This window comes from Fusarium falciforme, chromosome 1, assembly GCF_026873545.1.
Source record: "Fusarium falciforme chromosome 1, complete sequence".
NCBI lineage: Eukaryota > Fungi > Ascomycota > Sordariomycetes > Hypocreales > Nectriaceae > Fusarium > Fusarium falciforme.
This window is the reverse complement of record NC_070544.1, coordinates 5,600,398-5,626,377: the sequence shown is the minus strand read 5'-3', so window position 1 is coordinate 5,626,377 and position 25,980 is coordinate 5,600,398. Positions and strand designations below refer to the sequence as shown.

Here is a 25,980-nt window from a genome sequence, read left to right as displayed (position 1 = left end):
GCAGTCCCAAGCCTCTTGATGTCCAAGTATACAGGGACCGAGTAGCATCCATACGACCGGGCCTAGTGGTAGGCATTGCCTATTCTAGCGCTGATCTCCGAATCGGGGCATTCCACCCACCGAGCCGCCGGAGTCTCACCGAGGTGGCCCGGCCGCCGCCCCGGGGGTGGACAAGAATTCTTCCCAACCCCTGGGGATCCTCGCCTCTCTCCGGGTCTGGGGTCCCCGGATTGGCAAATAGCCTCCCTTCCCGCTGTGAGAGTAAGGCCCAAATGTCTCCAGGCTGGGGGGACATCAGATGTGGTCCTGCGGGGAGTCATGCGAACTGAGAGCAGCAGTAAGCTGTCACCGCGGAGGTGGATGATCGGATGGCAAGCCGTGGAGTCAGGTTGATAGTCCCATATAAGAGAGAGCTTCATCCCCCTCTGAGCCTAACTCTTGGTCTAGGCCATCGAGACGGGGCTAGTAACTGGGCCTATATACCTCTATTTAATTCTTCTTTCCTGCGCTGCCTTTTGTACTGCTTCAGCGTCAGTAATCCTTCCACCATGGAGTCGACAGTTGAGGCGCGAATCAAGCTCGCCTACAAGAATCGGTGGAGGACTCTCTACAACAACCCCAAGCTCATCGTCATCGCCCTCTTTGCCTCGTCCGTCTCCCAGATACCTATCTCTGCTCAAAATTTAACTCTCTCTAGATTCGGTGGTTTTGAATATGGCTACCAGCAGGGTGTTCTCGGCCAGTCCTTGGTCATGACTCGCTTCAAGGACAACTTTCCCTCCGTCGTCGAGTCCTCCAGCGCTACCGGCTGGCTCACCTCTATTCTACAGCTTGGAGGTATCCTGGGCTCGCTGTCTGCCGGTGTCCTCGGCGAGGTCATCTCAAGAAAGTACACCATGTTCTCAGCCTGCTGTTGGGTCATTCTGGGCAGCTACCTTTACGTCGGCGCCACATACCACAACCCTTCCATGCTCTACGCCGGCCGATTCTTCACTGGTATCGGTGTCGGAACTTTCTCTGGTGTTGGGTGAGTATTCGTGGAGTTGTGCTCAACTGTTGGACTGACCCAAAAACAGCCCCCTGTACAACGCCGAGCTCTCCTCTCCCGAACTCCGAGGTTTCCTTGTCTCCTTCTATCAATTCTGCACCATCCTCGGTATCATGCTTTCGTTCTGGATCGGATACGGCAGTAACTACATCGGAGGTCACGGTGACGGCCAGAGCAACCTCGCTTGGATGCTCCCCTCTATCATTCAGGGAATCCCCGCCGTCCTCCTCGCCCTGGGTATCTGGTGGCTTCCCTTCTCCCCTCGATGGCTCGTCAAGAAGGGCCGCGATGAGGAGGCTATCAAGACCCTCTCGTACCTCCGAAACCTTCCCATTGAGCATCAACTCATTCAAGTCGAATACAAGGAAATCAAGGCCGAGTCTTTGTTTGAACAGCGAGCCTTTGCCAAGCAGTTCCCCAACCTCGCGGCCAAGGAACAGGGCAACATGTGGGTGCGGGAGTTTGCCCAGTACTATAACATTGTGCGGACTTGGGACAACTTTAAGCGTGTTGCTACGGCCTGGCTAGTCATGTTTTGGCAGCAGTGGAGGTAAGAAACGGCTGTGTACAAAGGAAGGTGCAACTTACTAATACGAAAACAGCGGTATCGACGCTATCATTTACTATGCCAGCCAAGTGTTCGAGAGGCTTGGTCTGACCGGCGGAACCCAGGCCCTACTTGCCACCGGCGTGACTGGTGTCGTTTTCTTTGTGTCGACCCTTCCTGCCATGGCTATTATCGATAAAGTGGGCCGCAAGCCCATGTTGTACGCCGGATCGGTCGTGATGTGGATTTCCATGGTGATCGCCGGAATCATCGTCGCCAAGTTCCAACACGACTGGGAATCTCACGCGGCAGCTGGCTGGGTAGCAGTTGCCTTCATCTGGGTCTATGTTGGAGCATTCGGAGCCACATGGGGGCCAGTTTCGTGGACTTTGGTTGCTGAAATCTTTCCTCTATCTATCCGATCGAAGGGTTCTTCGATCGGTGCGTCGAGCAACTGGGTATGTTTTCACGCCTTCCAGATTGAGAAACAGCGATGACTAACCTAAAATTAAGCTTAACAACTTCGCGGTTGCCTTCTACGTTCCCCCCATGTTCGAAACGCTGGAATGGGGCACATACATCTTCTTCGCCGGTTTCCTCGCGTGCAGCATTGTCTGGCTGTATTTTTGCCTTCCTGAGACTAAGGGAGCCACTCTTGAGGACATGGATCGTATCTTTGGAAGCCGAACTGGTGAGGAGGATGCCAAGATGCTGGACGAGGCCCGCCGTGACGTTGGTCTGGGACCCGAGTTTGAGATTGATGCTCTTAAGGCGGAGAAGATGCTTATGGAGGGCGAGGAAGCCGAGGCCAGGCCTACTTCTCACCATGAGAATGCCTAGATAAAATGATTGTGTAGCAGTATATCTTGGACTGGTTTTTAAACGAGTGTTACTCGTGGAACCTAGAGGAATACAAGATTTGGTTTATCCAAGACGGTGCCAACTAGCCGGATGAGTCGATATGAATGTCATGAAGAAATGCAATCTATGAAAACTCAATTACGGCCCCAATTCATGCTCAAATCTATAGAGCCTACCTAGGAAGCAGATTTTCGATATCCCGAGTTGAGACGTGAAGTCCATTCATGACAACACCCCGGTGGGGGCAAAACAATGTTTAGACGAGACTCGACCGTTTTGCCATCCTAAGAGTGCTATCTTTAGGAACTGTCGACTTTGAATAGAACCGTTAGATCTCTTTAAGGTTACCTATTTAAAAACAACCATAAATACTTACAATAATCATCTGGGAAGTGCTCCATGCTTGCCAAACCGTTGCTGGCCCGCCAACGGTCGGCTAGTGGGCCCACCTTAGCCTTATCCTTATCACCACCAAAAATCTGTCGCAGAGAATTTTCCTCGAACAAACATCACCATGGATGCAAACCACAACAGCAACAAGCATGCTCCCACGAGTCTCTACGACCTGGTCGCGGCATAGTCATTCTTGTTTGCTTCCAAAAGCGTAGGTACATCTTTTCTTTTATCTCCCATCTCCGCAGCGTTCTCCCTCACAGCCACTCCCCCCTCCTCACGAGTCTTCCTCGCGAAGGTCTTCTACGGACGGCACGTTTTGTGTTATCCGCCTGAAGTAGGCTGAAGGGTGATTTAACAGCGAAAAAGGAAACTCTCCTTCGGGGGACGTTTCCTTTGCTGCTGTAGCTGCCAGAAGAAAAAGGGCCATCATAGTCCGCGTCTGTTGGGTCGCCCATTTCGGTGGGCTTGGCTATATTCTACACAGGCGAGGCTCCAAGCGCTCCGACATTTCCGTGTCTTGTTGGTTGTGATTGTGTCACGCTTTGACACGTGCTTTACGGTTTGGTGTTTATCATTGGAGGAAGAGGTTCTTCAATCAAGGTTCTGTCAAGTGGAAACTAGGTATTTCTATGCTCGACTACGTCATTGAGCTTCACTGCAGGCTTATCCTCAGATCATTTGTTCAATCAATCCAATTCATGCACAGCAACCACCTCCCATGCCTGAGACCGCCTCTTGATATGCCCGCCATTGTCACATTCGATCTTGCAGCACAACCACCATCTGTAGAGCAACTCGCCCAAAATCGCACCCTCCAACATGGCTGAAGAGTCCAAGTTCGGGAATCTTCCCCTCAGCACTAAGGGCCCTATCCACTGTGCTCTCACCGGCGCATCCCTCCTCAACACTCCCTATCTCAACAAGGGTTCTGCGTTTCCGGTGGAGGAGCGGCGCAAATTCAACCTCATAGGGTTGCTCCCCCAGGGCGTTCAGACGCTTGAGCAGCAGTGCAAGCGCGCATACGATCAGTACTCGACCCGGCCAAACGACCTAGCCAAGAACACCTTTCTCACCTCACTCAAGGATCAGAATGAGGTGCTCTACTACAAGGTGGGAAATACAGCTTCAGCGGTATAGAAGGACCGTACTGACCGTTACAAGCTGATCCAGCTCCATCTGGATGAGATGATGAGCGTGGTGTATACTCCAACAGAAGGCGACGCTATCCAGAACTACTCTCGACTGTTTCGACGCCCAGAGGGCTGTTATCTCAACATTCATGAACAGGATCAAGTCCACGACAACCTGGCCCAGTGGGGAAATGCCGAGGATATCGACTACATCGTAGTGACTGGTCAGTTACACTCAACCATAAGGAAATATTCACTCACAAGCATCACAGACGGCGAGGAGATCCTCGGCATCGGTGACCAAGGCGTTGGAGGCATCCTCATCTCAGTTGCCAAACTCGTCCTCACCACTCTCTGTGGAGGTATTCACCCAAACCGCACTCTCCCTGTCGTCCTTGACTGCGGGACGGACAATGAGGAGCTTCTCAACGACGAGCTGTACCTAGGCCTCAGAGAGAAGCGTGTCCGCGGCGAAGAGTACGGCAAGTTTGTCGACACCTTTGTCCAGTCGGCAAGAAAGCTGTATCCAAAGGCATACATCCACTTTGAGGACTTTGGGCTCAGCAACGGTTAGTTCCTTCACCACAGCAAGCACAATACATCCTAACGTGCACGCAGCGAGACGTCTTCTGGACCGCTACCGCCCAGACTTTGCCTGCTTCAACGATGATGTCCAGGGCACCGGCTGTGTCACTCTGGCGGCCATCATGGCAGGCCTCCACGTCAGCAAGCAAAAGCTCAAGGACCTCCGTATGGTTGTCTTTGGAGCCGGAAGCGCCGGTCTTGGCATTGCAGATCAGGTGCGAGATGCCATCGCAACCGAGGGGGACATCAGCCATGAGGAGGCGTCGAAGCAGATCTGGTATGTCTTATCTTTGATGATGCTCTACTCTTATTTTGGTGATGCTTTACTCTTACTTTGGTTATGCTTTACTCTTCCTTTGATGTTGTTAAGCTCACACTCTGAAGGTTGATTGACAAGCCTGGTCTCCTCACGAGCGAGATAGAGGTTTCAGACGCCCAAAAGAGCTTTATCAAGGCCGCGTCGGAGTGGAAAGATAAGGACACCGATCTCCTCTCCGTAATTAAAGCCGTCCGTCCCAACGTCCTCGTCGGCACGTCCACCGTTCCCGGAGCCTTCACCGAGGACGTCATCAAGGCTATGGCCGAGCACCACGAACGTCCCATAGTCCTTCCTCTCTCCAACCCAACAAGACTTCACGAGGCTAAACCCGAGGATATCCTCAACTGGACCAACGGCAAGGCCCTCGTCGCTACTGGCTCTCCTTTCCCACCTGTCAAGGGTCCCTGGGGCGAGTCTGGCTCTGAAGTTACCATCGACATCGCAGAGTGCAATAACTCAGTTGTTTTCCCGGGTATCGGCCCGGCCTGCGTGCTCTCCCGCGCGGAGCACCTGACAGACCGCATGCTCGTGGCTGCAGTAGAGGCCGTGGCCTCACTAAGTCCTGCACTCAAGGATCCTACAGCCCCTCTGCTGCCGGATGTCAACTCTGTGCGAGATGTCAGCGCTCGCATCGCTCGACACGTGATCCAGGTCGCTCTCAACGATGACGAGGCGACACAGGAGGGCATCCCTGAGGAGGACGAGGAGCTGGAGGAGTGGATCAAGGAGCAGATGTGGAATCCAGCGTACCGGCCGTTGAAGTTTGTCGAGATGGAGACTGCAACCAGAGAGGCACGAGGAGAGCTGAAGCGGGCGGGAACAGTTCATCGCACCGGTCATTTATAAGGAGTGCAGCGGGATGTAGATAAGGGACGCATCTAGAAGTGAGATAGAATAGTCAACCGGCTTATTTAGACTCGAGATACTATTAATGCCATCCCAGCAAAACTTGACTCCAACACTGCCAAACAGGAAACACCAATATTCAACCAGTCTCTCAGGCTAATCAGGAAGCTCTGAGAATAGTTACATTTGAGAGTCGCCAACCCCAACGCCCGACCTACCTTGCGATACAGCGCTTCTAGCGTCTACAACACTGGCAGGGGCAATCAGATCACACCAGCCCGAGCTGCCTCACCGGCATTGTCCTGAACCAGGTCCTCCATCCTCCTCTTGCCCTTGCCCAGGCCACCCTCACCGACGCCCATGCGGCGAGCAACATATCTCTGGGCAACAATGCCAACCGAGAGGTTCAGAAGCTCCTCAAGCCACTCAGCAACCCACTCTCGGGGGTCGACACCACCGCTCTCAATGATATCTCTAATCTCCTCGGGAATGTTGATTTCCGATACATCACCCTCCTCACCGGAGCGAGGGGTGAGGGGACCAGCAGAATCAAGCCACTGAACCCATCGAGCGGGGACAGTCTGGCTGACCGTGTAAAATTCAATGTCATGGACAGGGTCCATGATGAAGACGGCGAAGCAAATGAGCTCCTCGTTCTCCTCCTGGTTCTCGACTGCGGAGGAGTCCTTCTCCTTCTCAGCAGAGGCAGTGCGAGCAAACAAAGTCTTGTCGTCATCCACAGTGATGGCCTGAACGGCCAAGAACAAGTCCGAAGTTCGGACAGGGTTGCTCTCGCTCACGTCTTCAGTGGCCTTGTGCTTGGCTTCCTCCAGTCCGCCGTTGGCAGCAAAGTATTCGTTCGCATACGATTCGGCGTTGGCGCGGCACAGCTTGGTTCCCTCGGCCAGACCCTTAATCAAGCCAAGCTCACGGGGAGAATCAGCCTGCCTCCACCAAGGACCATCGTGCCACCCAGCAGCGTTGTCGGTGCTGCGTCGCGAGTGGCTCTCCTGACCACGCTGGACGACGAGAAGATCGCCGCCTTCGACCTGCGACATGACATGACCAAAGACATTGTGGATGAGAGGGTCAAGAGAGGGGTAGCCGACAAGATCGTGGGTGATGTGGATGAGGAGTCGCTCGTGGGAGCTGATAGGGGGCGCGAGGGTGTGGAGGATGTTGGTAAAGGTGGGAAGAGCTCGATGTCGCAGTTCATCACCTGGGTCCTCGATCAGCTTCGTCATAAGGGCGGATGTCTAGGATTGCACATACCATAGGTTCGGAGGGTGGTAACATCAAGTCCCCTGATGCCCTTAACCTGGTCCGCCCACTTCTTGGCCTCCTCGTTCTGCTGGATTTGCGTGACGGCAGCCTCTGCCTGCTTCATGGCAGCGCTGGCGGTGGACAGAATGCCACCCCACCATCCTCCGCCAGATTGCTGAGGAGCAGGCTGCGCAGGCTCAGGTGCGGGCTTCTTCTCGGCTTCATGGAGCTCAGAGCTGGTGGCACTTGGGGTGAAGCTGGCCCTCAAGCTGCGTGCGCTATCGGTGGACTTGCGAGGGTCACCAGCGGGAGGTGTCGCAGTAGATCGGCGGGCGGCATCCTTGAGCCGGGGTGTATGAGGTCGCGACGGCTGTTCAGCGGCCAGTTCGGACTCGAGGTCAGCAAGAATGTCCTGGTCGGCAATGGCCTTGGAGGCGGCAGATGTAGGCTTGGCCTTTGTGGTCTTTGTGGGCTTGGTGTCAATGCCTGAGAAGAGGTCGTCGAGATTGTCGTCGTCGGCGGCCTTTGTCTTCTTGGGCGCCATGGTGAAGGGTGATGGCTAGTTGAGACGACGCTAGAAAGGAATGCGGTGCCGTAGAGGGCGCCTGCTGGTTAGATGGAGGTTGAAGTTGCGATGGTTGGAAGATGGAGGCGGGGGGTTTGATATGTATGTGTATGTGTACTCGTAAGAAGGTTGTTTGGCGCGGAAACGGAAACGGCAAGGGATGGTTGGAGCTTGGGAAGGTACGAGGCAGCAAGGGTCCAATGGGCCTGGGACTGAGAGGAGACGATAGAAGAGAGCGCAACAGGGGATGCTACAACGTTGAATGGTTTTTGGCTGATAGCAAGAGTCTAGTATTTGAGTGCCGTTTCAGTTCGAATTAATACATGATTTTAATTTCGGAATAATTCTACAAGTTGTCAACCTCAAGAGTCGAGGTGTAATTGTGTCGAGTGTATACCTGATGGTTACAAAAAACAGATCTAGCCGCAGTGCGTCTAAGCGGGAATCAGGAACTTAGCCCAGGTACTCCCCACGTACTGGGGCGACTTATAGCAGCAGACCAGCCACTAACACGCAGCGATTTGTAGCAGGCGACACAGTCACGCTCTTGTCTACACCAGTCCCGGGCGGTACTAGCGCGGCTGGCCTTGAAGATGCGACCCCTGATTCGCCTGATGCATCCCGAGCGGAGGAACCCCGGGGGAGGTACCTTCATGGCCGGGGGGGCTCTGGCTCTGAGCCTTGTCCGATGTTAGAGGGCGAGGCTTCACTGGCTGGGTTGGCACTAACAGCGGGCGGGTCCTTGGTTCAGCACCAGCCAAGGTTGTTGGCTTATTCGGACGGACCACGACACCTCGAGAAAATCAACCTACGGAATCAAAGCCTGGCCAAAAGGAGACGAGACCGTCTTCATCACCCGCGTCTCTTGACGTATATTGCAATCACTCGCCGACGCCGCCCGGTACGGCTTGTTCTTGCTGGCTCCTGTATGCCCCTTGTTGCCTTTGTCTTGTCCTTGTTGCTTCGCTACGCTCTACTCTTTTTTTGCAAGTCAAGTCGCCGCCAGTTCCCTGTACTTCAAAATTCTTTCTCTGCCCTGGCTCGCTCTTCTTACTCCAACACGCTCATCCCCGGGTCTCATTCTACCTATTTCATATCCCGCCCACCCTCACTCAGCCTCGCATCGTCCCGTCTGGGCCCCCTTCTCTAATCCGCTGCGTGTCTGTCCATCTTGGGAGTAGGTCGTCTTTATTTACACGGCGCGCCCGCTACGCTCCGTGTTCTCGCATGACGCCTCTCGCGGGCCCGGCTGGCCGCTACACGTCCTTGCTGTAACATCCCAGCCTCATCCCCGTCCAGCCTGTCCTGGCTGACCATGGACCGCTCGCGACGGACAACTCATCGCCGTCGTCCCCTGGGAGCTTCAGCCTCTCCCACTTCAGCTTCGGAGGCTTCCTTTGACTTCAATTCATCCACGAGCCCCGTTGTTGCCCACACTAATACCACCCCTCAGAGTGTCAGTGCTGGCGCTCGCCGCTCAAGCAAGCCGCTGCAGCACGCATTCACCTTTTCCCCCCCAAGCAGTAGCCGCGGCCTCAACCCAAGGAAGCGTTCTACCACCATGGACAACTATCCCATGGCCGACGAGGACGACCACGGCCCTAGGAAGGGCGGTCACAGTCTTCGTAAGCGTGCCCGCGTGGATTACACGTTTGAGCACATCGACGACGATGTCATCGTCCCCAACTCAACCTCGTCTGCCCGCGGTAGGAAACGCAGGTCCGAGGTGACTTATGAGACGGATGACTTCTACGGCACCGACTCCAAGAGGCGAGGCGCCTCGATGGGTGCCGATACGCCGTCGACTCGCCGGAGGAACCCGTCACGCAAGTCGAGTGAGATGAAGGCCTATCATGAGGCCGCCCTCGAAGACGACGACAATGACGTACAGGACACGATAGAAGTCGGCGCCTACTACTCAGACGCCGATGAATCAGAGTTCCGCGAGCCTAGTGGTTCAAATCACTCATCGCCTCAAGCCAACAAGATGTCGCCAAAAACTGACCTGCCGGCACTGCCAGCCGGTGATGTCCTTTCAAGTAACCCCAAAACGGAACACGCAATACCCGCTCCTCCTGTAGAGCAGAAGCCCTCGGGAGTTCCTCCTGCGGTGAAACCTATGGATGAAATATTACCTCAATCGGCAGAGCCTCAACCAGATCAACTTCCCAAAGTGGAACCTGAACCGGAGGCTTCAGATGCACCACAAACGTCCGCGCCGGTTGACCCTGTTGGCACTGCAGCCGTTGACACTGTCAATGCTGCACCTGTCGATAACCCACCTATTGATGCTGCATTGTCTTTACCATTGACAGTGCCAGCTAACCAAGATCGGCAAATTTCACCTGCTCATTCGCCGGCGCCCGAAGAGGCAGCAAACGGTGTACTTGAGGCACCTGTCAAGGAGATTGTTCCTGATCCTATTGTTCCTCAAGATATTCCCACATCCCTCTCCTCCCACAACACAGACACCAACCCAACCTCCTCTTCCAACATCATCAAGGAAGAAACAAGTCATCAACCACTCCATCAAGTTCCCCAATCACCAGACCAGAAACCGCCAACACCAATGCCTCAAGAGGACAAGATGGATATCGACCCGGCCGAGAAGCCTTCTTCCCCTCCTCCTCAAGACGTTGAGATGGCCGAATCTGCTCCTCTCGTTCAAGAGCCTACACTCGCAGCATCACCAGCGCCTATCGAAGAAGCGCCTGAGACTGTTGCCGAGCCTGTCAAGACTGACACTGACATCGCTACCCCCGCACCCGTCCAGGTGAATGGCGATTCGACTGATGCCGAGCCCAAGGCTGAGCCACCAAAAGAGGAACTTCCAACGGAGCTCCCAAAGGAGCTCCCAGGGGGACTTCCGGAGGAGCTTCCGGAGGAGCCTCCAAAGGAAGAGCCTCAAGTCGAGGAACCTCAGATTGAAGAACCTCAAAAGGATGAGCCAGCAGACCTGGCTGCCACTGCCACTGCTACCGCTACCACCAACGACACTCCAATCTCGGATTCACCTCAGATTCCTCCTGCCAAAGATGAGCCTGTTACTGCTCCAAGTCCTGCCGAAATCAAGGCCCCAACTCCCCCTCCCCCAGCCGAAAGCGTTGAGACGCCAGCTTCTTCGGCGCCGTCAGAAACAAAATCCAGCCCTCAGAAGCCTGTAGCGACTCGACCCGCGATGGTGTTTAAGCCACAGCCAGCGCCAGTCGGGCGATGGGCTCACCTCACGCCTTACATCGATGGCGAGTACGTCTTGTACCCTGAGAGGAAGGGCCGTTCCGAAGACGATGGCGCAACCGATGAGCCAACGCCTGAAGGCAAGGACACCGATCGAGAAGGCATTGACATGGAGCCTATGGTGGAAGACAACGACGACAATGCAGATGCCGCGGCTCCTGAAGCACCTACACCTGCGCTCAACACTCCTACCCGCGGTTCGCCTGTGCCTGATTCGACAGATCCCACAGCCTTCAACTCGCCTGCTCCCGGTGGAGATGACGGTGATGATGTGGACGTCGGCGATTCTCAAGAACCAAACGAACGCCGCTACTACAAGTATCGCAAACTCAGAGATCCTGCCGAGTATCTCAGTGCGATTGAGGATCACGAAAACATGACGACCGAGGAACTATTCGAAGTTCTCACTGCCATCAACGTCTCCATGGTTCAATGGCAGCAGGAATGGACAAGCTTGGGCAAGGTGGTCGACGACTACGAAAACTCCCTTCGCCGACGAGCAGCTGATGCCAAGTACGAAGCTCGCACCCGCAACCTTCACCAACACGGTGTCAACTATGAGGAGCCCGACTTTGCCGTCAAGGGCTACAAAGCCCGTGACAAGGAGAGCATGAACGAGACTCGCTATCTCCAGGGCCAGGATCGTATTATGGCTGCTTCCTACGGCTTCGAGTACGACCCTCATCCTTCCAAGATTGGCAAGCAGAACCCCGAGACTCAGCAAGTCGGAATAATGACCCGCGGCCGATCTCTTCGAAACCAACCTCGACAGACTGCGAAGGCCACCGAGACTGAAGAAGTCACTGGCAAGCGACAGCGCAAGCCAGTTCAGCTCTTTGACCCTGCCACACAGGACATCAGCCGAAGCTCCACGCCTGTACCGACCCGCGGTGGTCGCCGTCGCAAGAACGCCAATGGCGATGAGGAGACGCAGACCAACCTTTCTGTCAGCTTCACCAACGAAGTGCCCTCGGACGCTGAGGCCGCTCCCAAGACGAGGCGCAAGCGTGGTCCTCGTGGCAAGGGTGCCGTGCCAAACATTGTTGAAGACCTTGCGCCTACGCCTGACACAGAGGAGACTACACCGCAGCAATCGCCTGCCAAGCCTACTCGTCGCGGCCGTGGCAAGCCTGCTGTCAAGTATGAGGAAGCAGACCCCAACGAGTTTGTTGATGAGGAGCCTCAGGAGGAGAAACCACCCGTCCGCCGACATCTCCTCACCCTCAAGATTCCCAAGGGAGGCAGCAAGCACTTCAGCGAGCCCGCTTCAGCCATGACCGACAATGGCGAGTCCCGTCCGAGCACAGCCTCATCGGAGGAGTCCTCGCACACTGCCGAATCGTCCTACTCGTTCCGGCCTAAGCGACAGAAGCGTTTCCGCGACGACCCCGATGAGACTGAGGAGTCTTCTCAGGCACCTCCCAAGAAGCGAGGCAAGCGAGCCAGCGCCGCCGCTATCACCAGCGAAGTTCCTTCTGCCGCCCCTACGCCTCTGCCTCCCGCCGAGTCGGCACAGACCCCCAACAGCCGCAAGGTTCAGAAGATCAAGGTTGTTCGGTCTGGCCTGGAGGCCAAGAATGGAGCACCTGCCCCTACTCCTGCCCCTGCCGAGGAGGGTGAGGAACCTCAGAAGGACTACAAGTCGATGACCAAGTCGGAGAAGATGTCGGCATCTATGAAGAGTGAGTTGCTTGGGTGGATTATATATGCTCACCTCAAACTAACACGTCACAGACCGTTGGGCCAATGGCAACATGGCCGGGGCTGTCGAGAAGCGCAAGGCTACCCTCGCCGCTAAGAAGGCCGCTCAAGCTGCCGCCGAGCAGAGACTGGGAGTCGTTGCCCCCAAGCCCAAGGGTAAGGCCGCGGCCAAGCGGGAGGCTGCCATGAAGTTGCAGATGCAACATCAGATGCAGGAGCAGCAGCAACAGGCACAGCAGCAGATGATGCAGCCGCAGCCGCAGCCGCAGCCGCAGCCGCAGCCACAGATGCATCCTCATCAGCACCAGCATCCGCATGGACATCCCCAGCACCCGCTCCATCTCCAGCAGCAGCCTCAGCTTCACCAGCCGCACCCTCAGCATGCTCCTCCTCCCCCTCCCCCTCCTCCCCATCAGGCTGGGAACCCGCCCTATATGCACGGTCACGCCCACAGCCACAGTCACAGCCATGGCCACAGCATGCCCGGCATGGGATACCCTTACCAGCAGATGTGAGGAGACACAAGTTCATGACGCACTCCAGTCTCTGGACATGTCCTCGACATGAAACCTCAGACGCAGCATCATGCATCAAAAGCAAACAAGACAAAAACAAAAAGCCACAAAAAAAAATCATCCCTCGAGCACCCGAGGATCATTCATCCAATCGCTCGATGTAACATGTTCACAAAGCATCACGGGACTTTGCATCAAGGTCCCTTTCCAAGGTACATACAGCCAGCCACTCTGTATACTATGAAAGGACTCTCGGAGGGGGGGTTTTTTGGATGCTCTCGTTTCGCATTTTTTCCTCATTACTTCTAGTTCCTGTACACTAGACTCATAGTTGTCTCTTTTCGTTTTCCTTTGCCGTATTCCTTTGCTCTTTTCTTTTTCCAATCTATCTGTTCTCTCAAGCTGCATGGTATTGGCTTTGCATAATGATTCGGCAACACGCGAAGGGGAGACAGAGGAGGGCCGAAAATGAGAAATGGAGGGTGGATGTTATAAATGTGATAGCAAGCGCGATACGAAAAATTTCAACGTCGACTTCTCGACAAATTCTAGTCCTTTGCTTCGTGAACTAGCTGTCGTTGATTGGCCTTTGATGTAGTCCTGATATGGAACCAAAGAAGTGTGTTATCTGTTGTACCAACTGATTGGCATTATCTCGGTGCTATTCTCGTCGGCATCTATTCGTATTTGTTTACATCATGGCAATAATAGAGCAGAGCAAGGTAATCCAAGTCAAAGGATAGATCTAATAAAGGGATCTGGATTACCATGTATTTATCCAATCCTCATCCTGCGATGTGTGAAGAATTACCTAAGGTTGGGGGGGTTGTTGAGCATCAACCTCTGGTGTGTATGAGATCAAACGACCTGAAAAAAAAAAAAAAAAAAAAACTCGATGACTCTCCAGGGCCCAGCGACGGCGTTACACCAGACAACAACAAAATTTAGTGGCTCAGTAGGCAGATGATGCAGTAACTGGTTCCGTGTCTTTTTGTCGCTATAGTACTGTACAGGGGTGATGCCCTTGATTTAACTGTGATGCCATAGGGTAGTATGGACATTGGGGAAGAAAATGTTTGACGCACCAACTTAGCTAGCTACCCACCTCTCTTCAACACCCATTCATCCTCATGTCTCACCATAAGGATTAAATGAATAGAGTGACCTTCATCAATTCTTACGAAAAGGACTGGATGAGTACCTATAGATACTAATGAGGACTTGCCATGAAGAATGGCTCTAGCTGGATGCCAAGTAGGTACCTCGTGGCTGGTTCCTAACATTGGACCCCTTCTCTCAGTTTTGCACGAAACGGACTCCTCTTCTACGCTTCCCTGCAACTGAACATGCAGAATCGCCCAATGGGCTCATACCAAATGATCAGTACCTTGCAAATAACAGTAGCAACTGTCATGATGCCTGATTCTCCATCACCATCTCTACAGCGAGCAAACATCTTCACAGCACACACAGTCACAGCATCGGGTCTCGTCCAAAGGAAATGCAAAACCCAAAAGCGAAAAAACACGCCGCCAGGAAAACCAGTTTTTGAAGTGACTTTTGTTTTGTCCCTGATGTGATGCCTGGTAATGTGAATCATTCCTTACACGCCGCAACCGAAATGCAAGAGCCTGCCAATCCAGCGACCTTGACCTTCTTCCCCCGTGTCTCTCCCCCAGTCTTTTCCCCCGGCGATGTATTATTCACGGGGAGATAAAAGAGGGGGGGCGAACTTTCTAATTCGCGCTCTAGCTTGATCGCATTTCAGGACAGAACCACGCCTTTTGTCTTTCCTTGACCCCCAAGCAAGCACCTTACATGACAACACCAGAGTTGCTGGCAATACGCTGGGATGGGGTTAGCAGATGGAACTACGAGAGAGAAGAAAGATAACTTACGGGCCACAGCTCAGCAGCCTCCTTACCGACGGGGCCGGTGATGGCAGAGCCCTTCATCTCACCCTTGGGGTTGACGATCTGCAAGTTTTCGTTAACCAACCACATCCAGATATCTGTAACGAATTGACCAAGACATACCACACCAGCGTTGTCCTCAAAGTACAGGAAGACACCGTCGAATCGCTTCCAGGGCTTGGACTGTCGGACGATGACGGCGGGGTGGACCTTCTTTCGGAGCTCGGGCTTTCCCTTCTTGACGGTGGCCATGACCATGTCACCGACACCACCGGCGGGCAATCGGTTCAGGCGGGCGCCGATACCCTTGACGGCGATGATGTAGAGGTTTCGGGCACCGGAGTTGTCGGCGCAGTTCATGACGGCACCGCTGTTGGGCTAGGTTAGCGCTTCGTTCGTCGAGCAGTTGCTCCGTGGGCGGACGTACACAGGGAGACCCAGGGTCATCTTGAGCTTGCCACCAGGGGCACCACGCCTGTAGAGAGCATCGTCAGTCTGGTGTCTTGGAGTTCATTGTTGCGTCTCGCTTCGGTTTTCTCTGCCAAATTTCTGCCACGGCGCCCTCGAGTTGGAGATTGTGATTGTCGTCGGATGGCTGAGCTGTAATTTTACAGACCGCAGTGTGCTCGTGAACGGTACCGTCGCCGTCAGGTGGTCGAGTCGACGATGCCGTGCTGAGCTCGAATATTTCGTCGTTTTCGTGTGCGCGGCGCACCGATCATGTCGATTTCCTCCCACCCCGCCATGAAATTTATCCAGCTTCCCTCTCGCGCGCTCCTCTCAAGTTCCGATGGCAGAAAATTGGCAGAGAAATTGTCGACGATAAGCCCGCAAAGAAGAACACTTACGAGATCTTGGCCATTGTGTCTGAGGGGGGTTAGTGTGGCGTTACTTCGTAAAGAGTCGTGCCGGGTCTCGAGATGCCGTCGTGAACAAGAGCTTTTCAGGCGAAATTTTCCCAAACAATGAGATAGATGTGTGGGGTGAGAAACCCTATGGGAAGCGAATGGGTCTTGTGCACGTGACTGGGAGGTGGTCTTGAGAGAAGGCTCCAGGTGGCCAATGAGGATCCACCTTGAAGAACCACGGCATCTCCCTTGGTGAAGAGAGTTACTCAACACTGTCAGCCATGACGATGACGAATTTAGGCTGTTGAAGAGGGGCTGATGTATTTTAATTGTTTTTCTCATTTCACCTCTCATTCTCTCTTATTCACTCTTTTCTCCCAAGCTCTTTACACAATCTTACACCACAGTCAAACACTCGAGCACATCAACACGGCGCTACTGACACCTCGACTCCACCCAAACCGCAGCCCCCATCGAACCACCAATCCACCACACACCCACGCACCCAACCAGAACCCATCCCTCCAAGCCCTGATTCCACACATCCTCTCATTGATAAATCGATTTTCGAGACGCCGACCTCAACGTCAAACGGGCCAGATGCCCGGGCGAAGCACGCCCGGTTAGCTCAATCGGTAGAGCGTGAGACTCTTATGAGTTCACCATCTCAAGGTTGCGGGTTCGACCCCCGCATCGGGCTGTTCCTATAACACTATAATCATGATTGAGAAGTGCTTTCTTTTTTTGCCATTTTGGCCAATTTTTAATGGTGGTACTTGGACATTTGTGTGTGGCGGAGTGGTGACTTTTTGCCAGAGGGACATTTCATTGGAAAATTGACAAGTACATATAAACGTAGAAACCAATACGAGTAATGTGATGTCATTGATACCCGAATCTTGTGTGTAGCTCTCAAGAAACAACCCTGTTAGAAGCTGACTGGAGGCCAGCTAGCTCCCTACCCTAAAACACCAACGTTGTGCAATCTTCGGTTTATACGAGAGACGGATGTTTGTTTATAATATTCCATTGGCATCTAAACGAGCGGATAGTTTGACCCCTATCGCTTGAAAATATCTTGAAGCATGCTGTGTGTACTTTGAGCTTCAGAGAAGGCTTTGGGTACTAGACATCAACATGCCGAAGAAGGCTATTGGGAAAAGTACATGAGGGTGATTTCTTGTTCCCAACGTCAATAACTTCATTATCAATAAAAGTCTCATTTTCTAACTCAAAAAGCTCATTCATCAACTAGCAGAATACCCAATTCTTTTTAAACGCACAATTTTGATAAAACCACAGCTCACTCACCACCGACCGAACCGGCCCCGTCCCCGCCGCTTATTCTCGGCCGCAACCCCCGCCTCCACCGATCTTTCGGAGCCGATGAACCACCATCTGAAGCGGACCTCGGCACGACGTCACCCCCCCAGCCCGCGCTTCAAGTCCTCACATGCTCTCCCCTCAACCCTCACAACCCAACAATCACCCATGCCTCCTCCGCTCAATTCCATTGGGCGCCCGCTCTCCCAGTTGCTTCTCCGCAGCGGCTCTAGATGTAGCTTTGTTGTCCCCCGGCCTGCGCAGCGTCTTGCTCCTTCAATATTCATCATGGCCTCAAAGACTCAGAAACGACCGTCTTCTTCTTCCGCGGGCAAGCGTCCGCTGTCTGAGCCGCGACCTAGCTCTTCAGTACTTCTTGTCTCTCCCGTCAACGACGTGTTGCTGCTGCACCGCGTTCACACTTCAACATCCTTTGCCTCGGCGCATGTCTTTCCCGGCGGAAACCTGGACCCTTACCACGACGGTGTGATTCCCGCTGTGGACTCGCCAGAGAGGCATCAAGATGGACTGGCGTACAGGATCGGCGCCATCAGAGAGACGTTTGAGGAGACGGGCATCTTGCTGGCTAAAAAGGACGGCGGGTTGATAAACCTGAGCATCGAGGAGCGGGACGCGGCGAGGAAGCAGATACACGGCAACCAGGTCAAGTTCCTCGAGTGGTTGAAATCCGTAGGCGCTGAGCCAGACCTGGGTTCGTGTGCGGAGTTGCGTTGACTGAAAACGAGAGAGCTGATGGTTGTGATAGATGGCCTCATCCCCTTTACACGTTGGATCACTCCCACCATAAACGCAAAGCGTTTCACAACACAGATGTATCTCTACATGCTCCCTCTGACGCGCAGCGACATGCCGTCTGAGATGCTCATTCCAACTCCCGACGATGGCATTGAGCATACCGCTGCGCTCTTTGCCCCAGCCAAGACCTTCCTCTCTCGTGCCGCTGACAACTCCATCATCCTGTTCCCTCCTCAGGCATATCTCCTCACCCTCGTCTCTGACATATTCACAAGCCGATCTGGATCCCTGGAAGAAGGACCCCTGCAACTTGCCGCCCAGCGCAAGAAGCTTCTCTCCTTTCTCAAGAGGACACCCACGGCAGAGACAGAAAAGGGCAAGGAGCACAAGACGGCAACCATCCCGTGGGGCGACAAGGTCATGAGCCCACACAACCTCTTTATCAGAAAAGAGGACAAGAGAGTCGTTTTAGGACTAGACAAGCCTGGACCGGAGCTCAAGGGCTCGGAGAGGGGAGGAGACTGGGAGCGCGTGGTTCTCGTCAACTTTGGCAAAGGCGGACCGACCAACGTTGAGGTCCGGAGGAGAGAGGACGTCTTGGAAGAGGAGAAGAAGAGCCAAGCGAGTAGCGAGAAGTTATAGATGCTAGAAGCTATATGCTCCATATTCAAACAACCAATTTGGCTGTATTCAGAGTGGAAGTTTGTCTAAATCCATGTAGATCGCACCATCTAAACTCCACCGGGTATCATACAGGCGCAGTCAAATCCAACACAACCATTTTTGCCATCCAATGTTACAATGCCATTTTGAATCACCATCCCTTCTGCCCCTGCGTGCTCTCCATCTCCAAGCCACGAATACTTTGACTCCAATCTTGCCAGTTAAAGTCGTCACCCAACATGTCGACATCATCGCCTCCTGTGTTGTCAAAGTTGTCGTCCATGGCTGGATATGGATCAGGCCAGAGGTATGGGGGTGGGTTGTCGTCCTTGGGCAGCTGTAGTGGCTGCTGAGAAAACGGCTGACCTAGTCCCCCAAGCTGCGTCTGTTGTTGCTGGGGTAGTTGAGCAGCCGTCATGCCTGGTGTACTCATTGAACCTGTTGATGCGGCGGCTCTCATCTCGGCTGATCCGATCTCGTTCAATGGATAAAATGTCGTCATGGGGAAATTCGTAGTTTGTGACATTAGTTCGTTCATGAGTCCCATAGCGGTTTCCGAGAGGTTGATGTTTGATGGAACCTCGTTTGCTGCGGGTGTTCGAGGTCGTGATTGTGATGTTGGCGGTCCTGGCTGAAGCATCGCTGGAGGTGCCATAGGGCTCAGCTCGGCTGGTGTAGATATGGGCACGTTGCTTCCATCTGATCGCACCAGGGTCCTCCACCTCCCCCTCATCTGATCCATCTTGTCCTCACCGGCCGGTATCATTTCAAATGACGTTTGAGTTGGGTTCATCCGCTCCTCAAACTCCACACGACGTGCTTCTTCGGGGTTGCTACGAAGACGGGCAATCTCTGTGGCTCGGTGCTTGCCAGCTCTAAAGTATAGTTTCCGTATGGGTAGGATGACAGACGTATAATCGGCGGAGCGGACGTATTCGGCTGGGTGTCCCTCGTAGCCGTTGAGCGCCTGCCACCCACGTTCCACGAGAGGAGTCCACGGACGGCGACAGCTCTCGATGAGGAAATACGCCATGGCGTGCCAGTTTGTGTATGTCTTGAACAGCCATCTGTACTGCCTGCATCTTGAATCCGTGTTGAGAATGTGGTTGTACTCGATAATCTCGATCGCTGCCACGTAGACACGCTGTCTGGCTTCGGCGGAAAGCTCGCCGTCTGAACCGGGGAACAGCATGGGCTGATAAATAACGAGACACATCTTGGCCATGATGATGCGGGCAATCATGCCTGCCATCCAGTACAAGGGGTCCGTATCATCCATCACATGCTTAAAGAACCTGCCCTCAACTCTTTGATATACTTCGATTAGCATCTGCTCTCGTTCTGCGAGCCCGAGATTAGCGAGCGGTGCCCCCTTAGGGCAGAACGAAGCTGATGCTGATGCAGCTCGGAGAAGGCGTCTTGAGAGACTGCAAATTTCATAGCGAACCAGAGCTACCGCGCAGTCAGAGCGGCCCTCCCTCGGCTCGGGGAATTCTGTAGTCTCTGGGTTGATATCGGCATCGTTGATGTTACTGGGCATCTGAGTGTCATAGAATAGATCTCCAATGATGAGATCAGTGCCTAGTTCGTCTGCGGATCGTAGATCGAGTACGAGCAATGCCCACCAGAGACGCCTCCGCATTTCCGTCTCAAAGGGGCTCAGACCGAAGTGGGATCCATCTCGATGAAGACCCATGCCCTGGGCGAGGTGAACCACCAACCCGGTCAGGGACCAACAAAAGCGACTTTCATCTTGACGCCTGACCACGACGAGGAATATGACGAAGGCTTGGATTATCGAAGTGTCGGATGAGTTGAGGAAATTTGCCTTTGCGAGGGCTTGTTCGACAGCGAAACGATATTGCGTAAGGACGTCTTCCTTGTTGACGCCAAGGTTGGCTCGTACCTGCATTGTCTGGTCAGTTTTGTTTCAATACTTTCGCACAGGACTGAACTTGCCTCCTCAGGTTCGAGTGAAGTGATAGCAGCGTAATAGATCGCCCACACCAGAGCTTCGTTTCCAGGTGAGAGCTGTTCGTGGTTCTTCCTCGCGTCACGGAATATCGGCTCCATTGACGGAATATGTAGTACCTTGATGAGTGGTTCTACGTTCTCCTGGTAGACGGACCACAAAAACGGAATGTGAGAGGGTAGAGGACGGCATTTCTCGAGGTTGACATCTGCTGAGCGGTATCCAAAGATGAAGGAGTGGTGATCTGCCGGGACCACCAATGAGGGGGAACTATCTGGAGTCTCCTCATAATCTGAGTCGTCGAAATCCTCGTCGGTAAGTTTTTGCGTCTCTTCTCGAATAGAATCGAGCTAGGGACAGTTAGCCATCTTCAACAGGCCGTACTACAGTATGAAAGACCAACCTCGTCGTTAAGCTTTGCCCAGAAGCCGTTGCTGACATATCTTCGGCTCCCGCTTTGATCGTTCAACACCAGTCGCCCAAACTTCTGGTGTAGTTGCTTCCGAGTCGCCTCGCTCTGATCGCTCGCGGCATCGCTACCTCTCGGGCTCCCACTCGACGGACCCAGGATGCCAGGGTGAGAAGATGCGCTGGATGAATGCCTCTGGGGAAAGGTTGCTGATCGTTCAATGTTTGAGGCCTGCGCTCCATGTGCAGCTTCAGGCGAATTGGCCGACGAGGGACCCTTGCCTCCGGACTCGACCTCGATCTGGCCGCTCAGCTCCTCGACGATGCCCTCGAGCTTCCTTAGGCGCTTCATCAGCTCAATCTCGCGCTGGCTCGAGTTCTTTGGGGGCGCATTAGGGTCTCTTGGGCGCGGCTGCCGCGGTGCCCGACCGGGGGCGGGGAAGACGCATGGGATCTGAGCTCGGCGGCAATTGGAGCAGGGCATCTGCTTGTCGCAACGGACTTTGCGACGGCGGCAGGTGACGCATGATCGCGGGTTCAGGGCCGGAGTGCTGCTCCCGGGTGCCTGGATCGGGCTGGTGTGGGCGTCGGGGCCCGTGGTCTGATAGACGGTGACGCTGCCTTGCGATGACGGTCGATGTTGGCTGCTGCGATGCGAGGTCTGATGGGGATTGTTGGACGGCGGGGATGCCGTGGACTGCTGTGCGGCGTCGGGAAGTCCCTCGGATACATTGTTGTTGAAGCTGTATCCGAGGTTCAAGCCGTCCAGGTAGGACATGTTGGTCTGGTGTCACGTCGGTCAAGGGACAGCGATATCTGCTAGTTGAATGGTAGATGGACGTGGGGTCGATCGTGTCGTGTCGTGTCGGGCAGAGACGGACTGTCCGCGGGCTTGGAATGGACGCTAGGGTCTGGTTGAGGCCATCAACGAGCTGCGATGCGGTGAGGCGGTTCTGCAGGTTGATGCCCGAGGTCTTGCATGCGAAGAGCTGTTGTGAAGCCAGCGAGAGCCAAGAGGCTGAAGAGGCTGCTGTCGAGGTGGAACATGGAATGAAAAGAGAGGTTGCGATGATTCTTGTGAGTGGGGGTTTGGTGGCGATCTGTTGGAGCCTGCTCGTCTTGGCACCACTCGGCGAACGGAGACAGGCGATGTTTTACAGCGCCGGGGCCGCCCAAGACGCCCTAACACTCCGGGGATAAGTACGTGTAGTAGGGCTAGCCAGCTGCCGAGGACGGGGAATTAGCCACCCTGGAACTAAACAAAAGCTGGGCATCAAGATTGGATTCTTTCGACGTTTGAGCTGCTTCAAGAGCATTTCTTTCTTTCGCTCACGTTTCGAGTCAGCGCTAACCCCATATTCACCATCGACACGATCCAACGAGCTGTCGACCCTTTGGTCTCTGTCGTCATCCCTCAATCACGTTTGGCCCTAACGTCGGAGAGCGGCATGATTTGACCACCGCTCTCTCTCCTCTTTTGCCTCTCGATTGACATCCCTGGACGGATCCATCCAATCCCACCTTTGCAGAGACTGACAAAGGTTACACATAACCATAAACAGCCATGCCGTCAGTTAGTTCATGTCACCAGATCAGACAAGACCACACCCAGGCTCTATTGAACCTCCTGTCCAGTCTGTTCTATCGGACTTCCGAGCCCTGCGAAGACCGACCGGTAATTTGTCATCCTCTGTCGGCGCACTTTCACGCCGGCCGGCCGGACACCGGAGGGTCGGAGCTTTCGTCCTTGGCCAGGATTTGGAATTCAGAACTCGACGGCTCAGGGGCGCAATTGAATCATTCGGACAGAATAAAACAAAGAATAATCAAATAAAAGGCTATAGAAGCGGAATCCGACCTCATGTCCGAGGCGTCGCTAAATTCAGCCTGGAGATTCCTTTGTTCTTCAACGCCGCCAATCTTCACATGTCAAGAACTCACCTTCAGCCGGCTGTGACGCTGATAGTTTGCACTTTGGCAAACCAGAACCCTTCATGCTTTAGCCAAGCCTTCTCCCCACGAACTAACGGCTCGTCTCGATGCCTCATCTCGACCGATAACGGTGTCACGCGCATCAGCTCAGCTCAGCTCGTTGCACATTGCACATCGGCTCCCACGCGGGCCAAGGAGGAAACAACGGGAGACAACAAGATAACATCCATCAGCCTTAGCTTACCCTCCCCTACTGGGAGTTAATAAAGTATGACAATAATGAAGTAAGATAGATCTAGAGTGATCCGTTATTATGATATCTCTTTTATCATTTTAGGATAGTTCATGTCAAGTTACTTATGATGACTTGAGAGAGGAGTTAGACCTTTGTTGGTCGAGCGTCGTCTCGCGTGATTCCCTAGAATCCTTCTCGAACGTCATCTCCAAGGTGCATGAGGCCGTTTCCGATGCATCACAAGGCCAACTCCCCCAACTCCCCCATGTGCAGCTGCCAGCCCCGGACGTCATCTTCCGATAACCCAGGCCTGCAGCCTCAACGTCATGGCTTCGGAACCGAGAGTCGCGGCGACCAAGTAGCCGGAATCACTTGACGCTTTCACTTTACGCTGTCCGATACTAGCACAGCGGGTTGCAACGTCAATTCAGAACTGTAATTGGCGGTGGGGAAAGGCCGAGAATATGCGCCTGAATCCTCCGTAGCCGAGTGAAACGGTTCCCCAGAGCCCTCAGGTCCGTTCCTTGAGAACACCAGGCACGATTGCACAGTTTGTGCTTGTACGCATTTTTTGATGAACGTCGGCGCACATCGGATGCAGTTGGTTTGGACGAGTCTATGATCATCCTCAAAACACACCCCGACATCCATTCTATACCTCGAATTGAGGCCTGGTTCAATGTGCATCTCCAAGAGTCATGTCGGAGCCCGCCGGGATTTGCGGCATCTGCTGCCGATATCCCGCCGGCGCGGCCCCACTTCCGCTCCGGGCTAAAGGGCATCCCACACAAGGCTCTTATCACAGCCGAGCCATCCATCACCAATAACAAAGAACCTGTTCAAACCAGTTAACTTTACGGAGAACGTGGCTACCGTTATACTTTGAACTCCTCTGCTGGCGCCGCCATATTGGCCCGTCCCATGGTCGCCGTCAGGCCGCTTTAGCCCTCCGGGCTAACGCGGCTAGGGAATCGTGGCCGGCTCAAGGCACGGCTCCGAGCTTCAATACCCCTCAGGCTTGGCTTCTGTAATCTTGCTTTTGGATCAAGCACTCAGCAAGATAGCTCAATGCGACAGGGAGGAGCTCGCAAAGCTACCCCGACTTACCCCGGCCAGTGAGGGGTCGACAAGTATGAGCTGTATGGTGCGCGTATCGCGAGCGGCGGTTGGGATACGGTATTCGGCCCATGAGGCCTTTGACTAGCCTTGGGGGAGAATCGCTCTTATAAAGCAGAGCCTCATCTCTAACTAGTGGCAAGACAATCGCTCACCGGGAGACCGATGTGCGCGGCCTTGTCTCTGAGATGGCACCAGGTGATTGGGCGGCCATTGCTCGGCTTGGGTGAGGGATGTCGTCAGTTGGCTGGAAGACGCATGAAAGCCGGGGACTCAAGTCCTTTTGCAGCTTGCATATGGGATGGGGGGGATCGGACCATTGGGCGGGGTGGTCGATGTGACGAGACAAGTGCTGCCCACATGTCTTTGATGAACATGAAGGCATGACCCCGGCTGCATTGCAGCAAGCATGACTGAATGTTCCCAAGGTGATAAACATCCCTCTAGGCCATACATGGTCTCACTGGCTCAAGCAGCTCCGTCCCAGACCCCAGACAGCAAATATCTCCGGATGCAGCATTGATGAGCTGTCCTGATCTGCCCGAAGTCGTGAATCAAAGGTCTCAGCTGACCATGTAGGATGGCTGGCAACCACAGGCCAGTGTGAGGGTCACGGGAAGGTAGCCATCGAACCCAACACACGCCCTCCTCTCCGACACCCCTGTTCCATAATCCAGCAACACAGGGCATCGACACGTGTGTCTGAGACTGGCCGCTTGACGGTGCGAGAGTCCCTGGGGCCGTCACTGGCGCGTCATCTACCCTGTCCCAGATGAGCTGGGGAAGGGGTTCCATTGCATCGCGATAGTCAAGACGGAATGCAACAACGCTCCGAATGTGGTGTGCTCCAAGCAGCTACGGCACGCGACGGCCAGTGATTCGTCGAGCAGAGCCGCATTCGCAAAATGTGGTGTCATATCATTGGAGAATGGCTTTCGATGGAGTTGTCGTTGATAGATCCCGGGAGATAATGTTTCGCAGCGCGCTAGGGACATCTCGCTTGATCGGAAGGGTATGAGGCATGGTCGAAGTATAAAGCAGCCAGCATCCACGCCTTCGACCAAGATCAAGAAGCATCTCAATCTACACCGCAACCTCGATGGTCCTGCCTATTTCCTCTGGCAAGGACTCTGCAAACATTAAACCCTCATACAAAGACTAAGAACTGAAGACTCACACTCAAACCATGCCCCCAACCACTGGCTCTAAGTAGGTGTTCCAGTACTGTTTCCTGTGGCTGTAGACTCTAACGTGAAAAGCCCTCCGGCTATCGACGACTGGTTGAAAGAGCCCAACGGAATCGGCATCATCATTGCCGACGGTGGTGGACAAGCACCTGCCCCACCCGCGAACAAGAAGACCTGAAATTCGACAGGCTGGGGTGATGAGAGAATGGACGTGATACCCGCGCAGGCGCACCTAGGAACCAGAATGTATATGGGTGGAATGATGCTTTTTTGTCGACTAGGTTGTTACTCGAGCATTTCCTATCAATGTCAACAACGGAACGAATGAACTTCAGTCCTGATCAAGCCCGTGAGTGTTTCACCAAGCTCCAAGAGGGGACTGAACAAGGTATTGGAATTGACCACGTCGATGATGGGTCGTTGCGAGTATGGGTGGAGGCAATTGTCTGCAAGATGAAAATGTATCATTGAGCATGTCGATTGTCATGCTAGTATAGAAGGCTCCAAATATGTCGAAACCGAAATGTAGACCAATGCTTGTGATAACGCCGATGTAGTCCAGGAATGCTGTGATGGAAACGACTCCGTCAAACGCCGCGCTCGCCAATGTATGA

General features: G+C 53.9%; 7 protein-coding genes across 7 annotated transcripts; 4 read left to right on the top strand and 3 right to left on the bottom strand.

The window, feature by feature from the left end:
• Positions 1–548: 548 nt before the first annotated feature.
• On the top strand, positions 549–2,435 carry NCS54_00160200 (MFS domain-containing protein; the record flags this gene model as incomplete). Its single annotated transcript, XM_053147225.1, has 5 exons — positions 549–649; positions 698–1,027; positions 1,077–1,598; positions 1,651–2,053; positions 2,109–2,435. 5 exons carry the CDS (start codon positions 549–551, stop codon positions 2,433–2,435), a joined length of 1,683 nt encoding a protein of 560 aa, XP_053003200.1.
• Positions 2,436–3,671: 1,236 nt separating this feature from the next.
• On the top strand, positions 3,672–5,732 carry NCS54_00160100 (Malic enzyme; the record flags this gene model as incomplete). The annotated part of the gene is made up of 5 exons (XM_053147224.1): positions 3,672–3,962; positions 4,014–4,206; positions 4,255–4,551; positions 4,601–4,844; positions 4,952–5,732. 5 exons carry the CDS (start codon positions 3,672–3,674, stop codon positions 5,730–5,732), a joined length of 1,806 nt encoding a protein of 601 aa, XP_053003199.1.
• A 263-nt stretch (positions 5,733–5,995) lies between these two features.
• Positions 5,996–7,539, bottom strand: NCS54_00160000 (Hypothetical protein; the record flags this gene model as incomplete). Its single annotated transcript, XM_053147223.1, has 2 exons — positions 5,996–6,951; positions 7,005–7,539. The coding sequence occupies 2 exons, from the start codon at positions 7,537–7,539 to the stop codon at positions 5,996–5,998; spliced, it is 1,491 nt and encodes a 496-aa protein (XP_053003198.1).
• Positions 7,540–8,875: 1,336 nt separating this feature from the next.
• NCS54_00159900 (Hypothetical protein) lies at positions 8,876–13,013 on the top strand (the record flags this gene model as incomplete). Its single annotated transcript, XM_053147222.1, has 2 exons — positions 8,876–12,479; positions 12,532–13,013. 2 exons carry the CDS (start codon positions 8,876–8,878, stop codon positions 13,011–13,013), a joined length of 4,086 nt encoding a protein of 1,361 aa, XP_053003197.1.
• Positions 13,014–14,827: 1,814 nt separating this feature from the next.
• On the bottom strand, positions 14,828–15,788 carry NCS54_00159800 (Hypothetical protein; the record flags this gene model as incomplete). Its single annotated transcript, XM_053147221.1, has 5 exons — positions 14,828–14,860; positions 14,912–14,989; positions 15,050–15,296; positions 15,354–15,401; positions 15,775–15,788. The coding sequence occupies 5 exons, from the start codon at positions 15,786–15,788 to the stop codon at positions 14,828–14,830; spliced, it is 420 nt and encodes a 139-aa protein (XP_053003196.1).
• A 1,477-nt stretch (positions 15,789–17,265) lies between these two features.
• NCS54_00159700 (Nudix hydrolase domain-containing protein) lies at positions 17,266–18,495 on the top strand (the record flags this gene model as incomplete). The annotated part of the gene is made up of 2 exons (XM_053147220.1): positions 17,266–17,809; positions 17,864–18,495. 2 exons carry the CDS (start codon positions 17,266–17,268, stop codon positions 18,493–18,495), a joined length of 1,176 nt encoding a protein of 391 aa, XP_053003195.1.
• Positions 18,496–18,667: 172 nt separating this feature from the next.
• Positions 18,668–21,674, bottom strand: NCS54_00159600 (Zn(2)-C6 fungal-type domain-containing protein; the record flags this gene model as incomplete). Its single annotated transcript, XM_053147219.1, has 3 exons — positions 18,668–20,422; positions 20,467–20,838; positions 20,892–21,674. 3 exons carry the CDS (start codon positions 21,672–21,674, stop codon positions 18,668–18,670), a joined length of 2,910 nt encoding a protein of 969 aa, XP_053003194.1.
• Between the last annotated feature and the right edge of the window lie 4,306 nt (positions 21,675–25,980).